This window comes from Hippocampus guttulatus, chromosome 14 (assembly GCF_054856545.1).
Source record: "Hippocampus guttulatus isolate MCC_2025c chromosome 14, RoL_Hgut_1.0, whole genome shotgun sequence".
In the NCBI taxonomy this organism is placed as follows: domain Eukaryota; kingdom Metazoa; phylum Chordata; class Actinopteri; order Syngnathiformes; family Syngnathidae; genus Hippocampus; species Hippocampus guttulatus.
This window is the reverse complement of record NC_141274.1, coordinates 97600-108262: the sequence shown is the minus strand read 5'-3', so window position 1 is coordinate 108262 and position 10663 is coordinate 97600. Positions and strand designations below refer to the sequence as shown.

General features: G+C 56.3%; 1 protein-coding gene across 1 annotated transcript; it reads left to right on the top strand.

Moving 5' to 3' along the window:
• Positions 1–210: 210 nt before the first annotated feature.
• On the top strand, positions 211–10547 carry emilin2a (elastin microfibril interfacer 2a). Its single transcript, XM_086129116.1, has 9 exons — positions 211–488; positions 1828–1953; positions 2528–2706; positions 2781–4523; positions 7189–7497; positions 7661–7714; positions 8936–8989; positions 9082–9225; positions 10071–10547. Exons 1-9 carry the CDS (start codon positions 361–363, stop codon positions 10382–10384), a joined length of 3051 nt encoding a protein of 1016 aa, XP_085985242.1. The 5' UTR covers positions 211–360; the 3' UTR covers positions 10385–10547.
• The last annotated feature ends 116 nt before the right edge of the window (positions 10548–10663 follow it).

The following is a 10663-nucleotide window of genomic DNA, read 5'->3' as shown; positions in this document are numbered from 1 at the left end:
GCGAAAGTGTGCCCACCAAGTGTCCCGTGAGGCTGAAGTGTGAAAAAGTCCTCCTAATCAAATCTTCGTGGGTAATTAAAGAGCGACTGTTCCCCAGACGGCAATTTGATTGAACAGCGATCGCCCCCGCAGTCTCGGCTCCTTCTCCTTCCATCGGGGGGGAGGGGCGGGGGGGGGGGGGGGGGGGGGGGAGGGCGTGGAGCCCTTTGCGTCACGCCAGAAAGGAGTTGGAGTCAAGTTGTTGCAGTTAACTTTTTGGGTTTTTTAAAGCGCACACACCACGCAGGGAGCGTCAAGACAAGCCGCGAGTCTAAAAAGATATTCGATGTGGATGTTTTAAAGGTTTTGTTTCATGCAAATATGGCTACGAGAGGCGCGCTGCGGTGGACGGTTTTCTGTCTTTTTTGCCACTTTTTCACGCATGGCTTTCCTCCACCACCTTCTTATGACCCCTCCCACGCCGGAGCGGTGCACACACACACAAACAGGTCGGTAAAGTCACTTCTAGTCTCTTTTTCTTTTTCGCCCCGACTCAGGGCGTTTCTGCTGCTTGATCGAATTTGGGGAGCGCACAAGCTGCGCAGATGCCCCCCCCCCCAAAAAAAAGTTCTTTTCACCCCTTTCGTCTTCGCACTTATTTGATCGCCTAAACGGGACTAGACAAGACAGAAAATGGTTTTCTCCCGAGCAGATAAGAAACAAGTCGGGCTTTGTTTGTGACAGTGGACGCCCAAACGCTTGTGCGTTGCCAAGCGAAGAGTTCAGCGCAGCGCAGGGCTCAAGTTAGCGAGAGGAAGTTTCTCCATGCAAATGCGCTTGATCGGGTGCTAAAGGTCGCCGCTCTCCGAATGATGCGGTGCACTTCAACGGCATTGCAGACCAAAGTCATACACATACAAAGACCAAAAAAAAAAATCCAAATGCAAGCGTATTAACAAAAAGAACAACTGTTCACAGCAGAATATTCTTGGAATAGGTCAAAGCACGGCTGCGCTTGAGTCTCAAGGACCTGACATTCAGACGGATATTCACATTTTTTCCACTAAAATTTGTGTATTTTTACCTAACGATATTGTACTCCCCCCCCCCCAAGTAAATTTGCATATTTGTCTCTCATATTTTTGGTCCAATTTGTTTATTTTTGCAATATTTGTGTATTTTCACTTCTATCGATTGTCTATCAATGCACCCGTTCTGTCCCCCCGAGAGTCACGGCGGCGCCGTAGCCCGGCCCGGCTGCGGGATGAAGCCGATCGCGGGGCGCACATCAACAAACAACCGTTTGCGCTCTCGGTCACATCTATGGGCAATTTGGAGTCTTCAATCATAATCTCGGAACGCGGGAGGAAACCGCGACGGCCGGCAAAAAACCTACGGTGGCGGGGAGGACCCGCGCTCCCTCGACCGCGAAGAGCCAAGCTCGGATTTCAAGCCGGGACTTCGGAACCGCGAGGCGGACGCGCTAACCGATGCCGCCTTTTAGCGTCCAACCATTTCGATTTGTACTCCTCATATTTTAAAAGGCGATGTTTTATGGAGCACAAGCGGTAGGGATAGCGAAGGGAGAAAGGAAGGAATTCCACCGATGGGATTTGGAGTCAACTGTTGAGGGGGTTCACGGCAAGAAGCGAGCAGAAGGCCCGCTTGTCGGATAGCGCCGACCCGAGTGAAGGAGCCGCAAGGGAGAGTGACCCCAATGCGGAGGGTCTGAGAAAATGGTCCTCAAGAGTTGCCGGGCGAGTCCCGGCCATGTGCAAATATCGTCAAGAATCACATTCGCATGTGAAAAGCACTGCGAAACGCGCTTTGTCTGCCGCCGTCGCTCAGGAACCGCTGCGCCTACGTGGTGCACAGGAACATCAGCTGCGCCGTGCGGGGCGGCACCGAGAGCTTCCGGGAGCCGGTGGCGGCGGCCTGCCCGCCCTACGTGACCGACTGCCCCCGCCAAGTCACGTGAGTTCCGCCGCGGATGCGAGCCACCTCCGAGTTCGGGTCACGTTGTCCTTTTTTCTTCAATTTGGCATCGGCGAGGGGAAGCGGTGTTCTGGGTGTCAGATTTGGGGGGGAGGGGTGGGGGAAAGGCACAATCGGCTTCCCGGACGTTCCGCGAGACGTGACCCCCGCCCGCGGGGGAGCGACGTCGTTTATTCTTTCCCCGGGAGCCTCCCGTCTCGGCCGCCCGACGGGAAAACCGCATCGCAAACGGATGAATCGTCGCGCGGCTCAGAAGAGAAATCGTCAGCTTCTTTCCAAACTCCATCTTTTCGGAACCTCCGCGCGCAAGTCTACGGACGCATTCGTACGCCCGTCTGAAAGCGCAGCGTGAGGAGGGTCGGGCGATCGACGGGATCTATTTTGAGATGACAAAAAAACACAGCAAAACGGTCGGAGCGCATTCCTCCGGCGCTACGCGAACGACGTCACCGTTCGTATTTCCCGACCTTTGCGTATTTCGATCGCGGGCGGCGGGCATCGACGACGAGGGCGTCGGGTTCACGCGTGTCCGCCGATCCCGATCCTTCCTCAGATACAAAACGCGCTTGCGCCCCATCTACAAGATGGGGCGCAAAGAAGTCACGGAGTTGGAGTGGCGCTGCTGCCCGGGCTACCGAGGGCCCGGCTGTCGGGACTTCAAAGCCGCCCCGGAGCATCAGCGAGCGCAAGGAACTCAGCCGCCCGGCCCTTCGAGCGCACGACACGCGCAGAGTAAGGTGGCCCTTTTGCCGTCCGTCGAGGCGTTTGGCCCGCGCGGCGTGACGGCGTTCCCTCCCTTCTTTTAGGGGCCGAGCGCAGAGAGACGGGCCGTCGCGAGACAGACGACAAGGTGCGCCTTCTGGAAGGTGAAGTTCAGCGCCTCTCCCGGACGCTCCTGGACCTGCGCTCGGCCTTGGGAGGCTTAAGCGCCGACCTGCGGGAGGACACCCGGGCCACCTTGACCGGCCTCTTCAACAACGCGCGGCCTCCCGACGGCGCGGCGCCACCCGGCCCCGGGGACGGGCCCGCCGTGCTGGACGGCCACCAGGCGTCCAGAGGCGGCGCGGCCGGAGACCGGGTCTTGGAAAAAATCCAAGGCCGCTTAGATGACATCGACGCCGTCCTCAAAAGCAAGGAGGAGTCGCTGGAAGACCTGCGAGGCTCCGTGAGGAGCCACGAGGGGCAGATTCGCGTCCTGATGGACGCCTCGCAAGCGCAGGCTCCCGCCGCGACGGAGCTCGACGTCGTGCGCGGCTACATCGACGCAAAAGTCGAAAAGCTGAAGAAGGAACTGGAGCGGAGCGTGAGAGAACAACTGGACAAGATCGGCGCCTCGCAGAAGACCCGCCAGGACGCCGGCGGCCGAGGTTCCGACGGCCCCGCCGAAGCGCCGGACGACGAGGAGGCCCGCCTCGGGGCGTGGCGGCCGGACGGGACGGCCGCGGACGGGCCGTCGCGAACTCAGCGGCAGACGGACCCGACGAACCGTAGCGACCGCCGAGACTTGTGGCTTGAGATCGAGCGCATCAAAGAGGCGTACCGCATTTTGAACGTCCGCATCGACAACGAGCTGGCGCACTTGTCCGAGCCTCGGGAGCGCGGCGACGACTTGGTCCCGCTGATTGAGGATTTGGAGGCCCGCTTAAACGTCACCGAGCGAAACGCCGAGGTTCACTGCTTCTACGTTGAAGAGAAGCTGACGCGGACCGTCGCCGAAGAAGTGGCGTCGCTGAGGCGAGTCCTGGACGAGCGTCTGGACGGCGCGGAGGACCGGTTCACCGGCACGCTGCTGGAAATCAGCAACAGGTCCTTCCCGGGCGCCTACGGAGACTCCGTGGACGCCCTGCGGGCGCAGGTGGACAACAATAAGTTCCTCCTCCGGGGCTTGGACGACAAGATCAACGCCGTCGGGGAGTCGTGCTGCGCGGGGCGCTCGGGCTCGGAAACCACCGTCGGCCGAGGAAGTTCCTCGCCCCCGCCCGAGGGAGCCGACGTCCTTCGGGAGGACCCGCGCGGCTTCCGGAACGACTTGGACGCCCCGCGCGCCGACGTCGACGCCAACGCCGACAAGCTCCGGCGGTTGCCGGAAGCCGGCGAAAGAGAATCGGCCGGCGACGAGAGACGTTCCGAGACCGCGGACGCCTTCCGGAAGGAGTTGTCCCGCGCTCGAGATGACGTGGCGGGCCTGGCCGCCGCCGTCGCCGCGCTGAGCGAGTCCTCGAGCGAGCGCGACCGGGACGTGCTTCAAATAAACGCCACGTGCTGCCGGGCGCGGACGAGCGGCCCGGGGGGGCCGGCGCACGAAGCGCTCGCCCGGCGGGTGTCGGCCGACCTGAGCGGGGTGAAAGGACGGGTGGAGGCGCTGGAGAAGGCGTGCCTCCGCTCCGCCGGCGTGGAAGAAGCCGAGGGCGGACCGGGGGGGACCGAGGCCGCCTGCGGACGCCGCGCCGCCGACGTCGCCGAGCTGCGCGACGCCTTGCGGCGCTTCCAGGCCCGGCTGTCCGCCATGGCCAGGCAGGTCTCCAAGGACGTCGCCGCCAGGGATCCGGGTGAGTTTCATGCAGACGTGGCCATCGATAGCCGGTCGCCTCAACATCCCCGACAAAACTCCACATCTTTTCTCGCCGTCGGGCGGGTGTTGACGCAAATTTATGAAACTTTCATACCGGAAATAGAAAGTGAGACCGTGACACCGAGTTCGCTCTCAAACGGACTGACGGAAGAGATGCGATGATTCGGCGGACTTGCCGCCTCCCTCTGCCAGCGTTCCTGAGTTTTATCGAGCGTGCTTAACATCTGCACAACACCAAGCCTTCCCGCACATAATATCATGCGGCGGGCCTGCGCGACTCGCATCGAGGCTTGGAGGAAAAGGATCACAAACACCCCCCAATGGCCGCAGGGTATTTCCCCGAGTTGACCGGGCCTCTCGCCGGATGCCCGGCCGGCCTCCTCCCATGTCATCCAATATGCCGTCCGGACCTAGAATGGAAACTTCCTGTGACTTGCCAAGTTGTCGTCCCAACAATTCCAGCAGGAATGCGGCAGGTAATCCGAAGCTCAAATATTTACGCGGCCAAAGCGGGTTTTGGTTTACGGCCCTCGTCGACCGCTTGCCGTGATTTCATTGGGCCCTTTTTTTTTTTGCTTCCCCGGAGGGAGCCATCAGAACGCCCGAGTCGACGGACTTTTTCCCCCTCCCTGAGTAACAAACGGAGTCACGTTGCCTCTTTTTGAGTTTTCCTTTCTTGCCTCGCCTCACACGCGCATGCGTTATCAAAGCCCAGGGATTCTCGGAGGGTGACCTCAGCCCGACGAGTCGGGGTCTGGTCCTCATTAAGGGCTCTGACTCATTGCGCCGATGGAGAAGAGGAGGCGCGAAGCTCAGCGCGGCTCCGCGCCCGCGGCCAGATGCGCGGATCGCCCCCCCGCCCCCCGCCGCGACGTCACGGCGGAGGGCCGCGCGGCCGGCGCCTCCCTTCTTCTCGTCGGCGCGACGACGGGGAACGCGGCTGGAAACGGGGCTTTCCCCAAAACTCTTGGCACTAGTTGGAGTCGAGAGCGGAACGTCGGCGGCTCGGAACGAGAACTAACTCGCCGCGAGCCGTCTGCAAGTATGCCGACGTCAAAAGTGTCTTCTCGAGTTCGACGTCGACCTGGCCGCCGTTTCCGCAGTGGGCCGTGTATTCTGGGCGGCGCCTACGTCAATCGTCCGACATCGTAGCAACAGGACGCGGCGGCGTTTACGCCATCGTTGCCGTTTGTAGCCAAAAAGAAATAAAGAAGGAATCCGGTTCGCTGGCGAATTCCGGGAGCTGAAGCCGTACCGTGGATGGAAAAAGGGTTTCGTGGCCCCTCGCCGATTGATTCGTGAAGTGAGCGAGAGAAATCTCTCAAAACAAGTCACCGCCCCGAAAGGTTGTTGTGATTTTCCCTTTAAAGAGGTTTTGATTTGGCCCAGGGTGGAAAAGCAAAGTCGTCGCGACGAGTCATAAAGTGGCAGTGAAATCGGTGATCCGCAACAATCCCGCAGACCGCCGTCATATGAGGGGGGGAGGGGGGGGGGGCACGAGGCCGTTTGTCACCGCTGAGTACAAGCGGGTACAAAACCATTGGCGTGTGTCATTTTTCTTTTCTTTTTGACGTAGAAGCGAGCGGTCGCCGGGGCCGCTCATGTCTGAAGGTCTGCGCTCATGGCGAATCGTTTCCACAACACTCCCGTTTGGATGTGAAACTTTGGAAACCAAACGCTCCCTTTTTCGTTTGGCGTGAAATCACAACGTATGCTCCGGAGGGCCGCGCGGAGGCCTGCGAACGCGCCGGCCGTCGTCATTTTCAACTCCGTCCTCACTCGGCGGGGTTACAAAAACAACAACAACAAAATGGTGGAGGAACTCGGCGCGTCTCTCTGAACCCGTGGCGTGGTGGGGAAACCCCTATCAAGACTTGAAACGCCGACCCTTGCCGGAAACTATGCTGGAAGACCTCATTTGAAACCTGACTTCCGAATGCGAAATTCAAACTCGAAAGCCTTATTTGATAGCCTACTGCCGATTTAAAACTCAAATTTGGAACCCTAGCGCAAACTCAAAACATGGCCTCGGGATTGCCTAAGTGCACATTTCCCGCGCGTCCTCCTCCCCCACGACTCTTCAAGGCGGGAAGGGGCCGGGCGGGGGGCGGGGGTAACCGCAGCACACGGCGAGCATCGCCGCAAGCGGACGGCGGCATCCTGTAACACTCAGCCGGCTCACGCGTCGAGGCGTCGCTCATTTGCGCCGCTCTCAAACTTTTTGCTTCCCCCGGCGACCCCCATCTCACGCCGCTCAAACAGAACTATCGTGGCCGAGCTTTAGATGCCCTACAAATAATGATTTTTTTTACAACCTAAATATTCACCGAAAGAAACGACACCAAATTCAATTGAATAATTCTGACTCGGCATCGTCGATGTGCACCGCGTCCACCAATACCAGGGCAGCAAACTCGTTTTGGGAAGAGCATTTTTGCAACACGAGCCGAGAGAGGCGAGCGTTGTCAAACCGCGATGCGTCTCGATCGCATCGGAGCACTCGTGACGCGTCTCCCTCCTTTTCCCGCGCACACCGATGGACTTCGCGTAAACATCAGCGACCTCGGTTTGACGTCGTCCCGCCGGGAACCCGCGCGCTGTTGAAAAACACGAATCGACGCCATTTCATCGTGTCCCCCCAGGAGTCCTCCTCAGACCCGAGCCGCCGGCATCCCCGCCGGACCCCGGCAGAGGCCGAGTTCACCGATTCCACATCCCCCTCGTCATCCCCCCGCCCAGGCAGCCCGACGGGCACCCCGCGAGGACGGCGCCCCCGAACCGGCCGGCCGCCCCCAGGTGGCCCGGAAGCCGCGGCGTCCCCGTGATGCCCGGCAGGCCCGTGGTGGAGACGGGCGAGGCGGGACCTCCCGGCTTCACGCGCGGGGTCACGGCGAGGAGGGGATCCGAGGACTCGGCCGACTCGCCGCTCGTCGGGGTCGCGGGGGCGCCGGGTAAGGTGCCGACTCGTGCCGAGCGGTCATATGCCGTCTGCGGTCGCGCTCATTACTTCATGTAGCCCTCGCGCCGAGCCAATTTCTTTAGACATTTTCTTTCCATCTTCCAGACCGCGCTTGTATTACGTTACGTCGAAACTGTGGCTTTTTTTTTTTGCAGGCTATCCTCCCTCGCAGCCGGTATCGTTCAAGCCTAAGTGGAGCGGTTTCACAGGTACGGCAGTGCACAGAGGTGCTTTGCGATACCGGCACCTCACTCATCTTTACACTCAAATGATTTACAATCAGAAGCAGTTTGGCAAGCACTGAACGATTGATTCGGGAAAAAGAGGCTTCAAAATCTTTCAAGCCACTCCCAGTTGAAGTTTACTGTCCGATGAAACATAAATGAATCGATTACACTTTAAGCAAAAGATTCAACATGGGCGGTGCGGCAAAACGTGTAGACAGACAATATAACATTGCTCACAGTCACATATCGTTTATCTTCTGCAAAGAGCGACAAATATTAGTGCTGTACTGATGAGCAGAGAGGAGATGAGATGCCTCAGTGAAAATGTGTTTTTTTAGGGTTGCGGGGGGGGGGGGGGCTGGAACGTCTCAATGGAATTTCAATTCACCTCATTAGGAAAATATGATTTGATAGACGAGTGTTTAGAGTTAAAAGTGTGGTCACGGAACAAATTAAACTCGCATCTCAAGGCGGCACAGTATTGCGTTCACCTGCGCGTGTCCGCAGTGAGAGGTAAAGCTGTGAATAAAGAGCAGCCTTCACAAAAGGATGTTTGGATTGAAGTATTTGTCGAGGCACCATTTGCAGATGTTCAACTAAAGAATTTGCCCTCTCTCCCCGGTTGCTTAGTTACACACTTTCTCGTTTTGTCTCGATCACGCAAGCACAGCGGAGCAGACCTCCGCCAAGGCCAAATAATCCTAATTGTGATCAGCTAGGCCTAAATTGGATCATTTAGCCACTCGGGCAATTAGAAGACTGCAACAAAACAAAAGTGAAAAGAAAAACTGATTCCCCCCCCAGATCTATTCTGCACTTTTAATGACTGTGAAGGCTTGAAAGAGAAAGAAAAAAGAATGGCAATTGTCCAAAGGAAAAAAAGCGAAGATTTTGCGTACAAGAGGGAGAAAGGTGTAAGAGTCAACACTTGTAATATGAAAAAAAGAACCCCAGCGTGAACATTGAAGTTTACAAAATATTCCTCGGAAATATTATATTGGGGGGTGGGGGCTAGAGTTTCATGACAAATGTTAACATTGTAAGAACAAGTCATTGCAAAAAAGACAACGTCATTCTATAAGAACAACTGTTAAATCGAAATACTGTAATATTACATCAGAAATGACCATTCACACCAACAGTCAATTAGTACTCAAATGCTTTCTGCACAGCAATTCTTCTGTTATGTTTTGTCCCTGGCAGGTCCACTAGCAGCTAAAGTGCCCTGGCAGCCATCGCGGCAAGTCCAATCACTCGGTAAAGTCTTGCTCGTAAATGGGACACCGGGAGCGGCGTTCGGCCTAAAGTCTCTTGACCACGTTTTTCGTGACGTACTTTGCTGTCGCTAGGCGTTCCGGTAGAGCGCTTGGCTTCGGCCGAGCCTTTCTCCTTCTCGGCCGGCCTCACCCTTCAGCCTTTCTCGGGAGAGTTTGGCATCATTCTCTTCGACAAGGTTTTGCTCAACGACGGCGGCCACTACAGTCCCCACACAGGTACCGATGGAAACGCACGTATTTGCCGACACTTGTCAGATCCTCTACAAAAATACTTTCATTTGACTAAACATGACATCTTTATGAAACAGCAGATTTATAAAGACTCTCTTCGCGAGCCCTGAGGAATGGCACTTTTACAATACAACAACGGGAAAGCAATTTACTACTAGATGACTATTAGATGATTATTTTGGAGAAAAAAAAAGGTTGTAGCGCTCCAAGAAAAAAAAAAAAAGGAACCTGACAAAAGCCAGACTGATCAACGAATCACTCAATGAAGTTCTCCACAGTATCAATCCAGGCCTGCTCGGGCGAGGCGGGACAATCACCACAGTATTTCGCACTGATAGGACGATGGCAACTCGTGCCCGCCTACCAACCTTTTGTTTTGCCCAATCACGGCAACGAATGAAAATGTCGTCATCGGCGTGCACCTTGTTTTCACCGGCAGAGTCCAATTATCTCGATAATTGGCACAAAGCTACGTTGTGGGTGATGGTTGTCATTTAAATGTTGTCAATGTAAATATACGGATAAAGGGCCTCTTAAATAACAACATGTTGATTTTAGGATCAAACCGATCGTCATCCGAGAAAAGTTTTGGGAACAGCCGCACATCCAAAACCGCCCCGTTTCTTTGTGATTGGTCCGCACCACCGCGGGACAAGATCGATTCACGGGGTTTTGTCAAGTCTCAAATACCGCAAGGTTAAAAAAACAGCAGATAGTATGGGGGCGGGGGTCGCGTAAGATTGCAACTTTTCTTCCCCAAACAACTTTGTGAAAAGGCGCCGCTCTTTTCCCTGCTCACACAACGCGTCGTCTATTTTGCACATTCGCAGGGCTGTTCACGGTCCCGCACGATGGCCGCTACCTGATCTCTGGCCTTCTGACGGCGGCGCCCGGCGAGTCGGTGGAGGCGATCTTGTCCGTGTCCCGGCGCAGCGTTCAGAGGTTTCGTAGCTCGGCGGCGTCCGGTCGGGACGCGTGCGGCTGCGGCGGCTCGGTGTCCTTCGGCCTCGTCGTGCCGCTGAAGCGAGGCGATCGCGTGGGCCTGCTGAGGACGGCGGGGCGGCTGGCCACCACCGAGGCCCGCGAGGTGCTCTCCACCTTTGGCGCCCTCTTCCTGTACGGGCCCCAAGATGAGCGCAGATAGCTCAAGCTCAAAGACCGGCTGCAATGTGGAACTGTGCGCATACGAACGAACATCATCTAATATATTTGACAATCTTTGTACCGCCCATTGGGATTATGGAAAAGTCTTTATAATTTAACACTCATAATCTGTGACGTGACGCCAATAAATGGTCATATATCAACTCAAGATTTTTCATCAACATGCAGGAAAAAACTCTTGACTCCTAAGATAACAGTACAGCTTCACCAAAAAAATAAAAATATATATACAATGTTGCCTTGACATACAAATTTTATT

Excerpts from the sequence above, each read along its gene's own strand:
- emilin2a (XM_086129116.1), top strand. The coding sequence starts at position 361 with ATGGCTACGAGAGGCGCGCTGCGGTGGACGGTTTTCTGTCTTTTTTGC. Across the intron at positions 7,498-7,660 it reads CGGGGTCGCGGGGGCGCCGG|GCTATCCTCCCTCGCAGCCG; the intron begins GTAAGGTGCCGA and ends TTTTTTTTGCAG. Across the intron at positions 7,715-8,935 it reads TAAGTGGAGCGGTTTCACAG|GTCCACTAGCAGCTAAAGTG; the intron begins GTACGGCAGTGC and ends TGTCCCTGGCAG.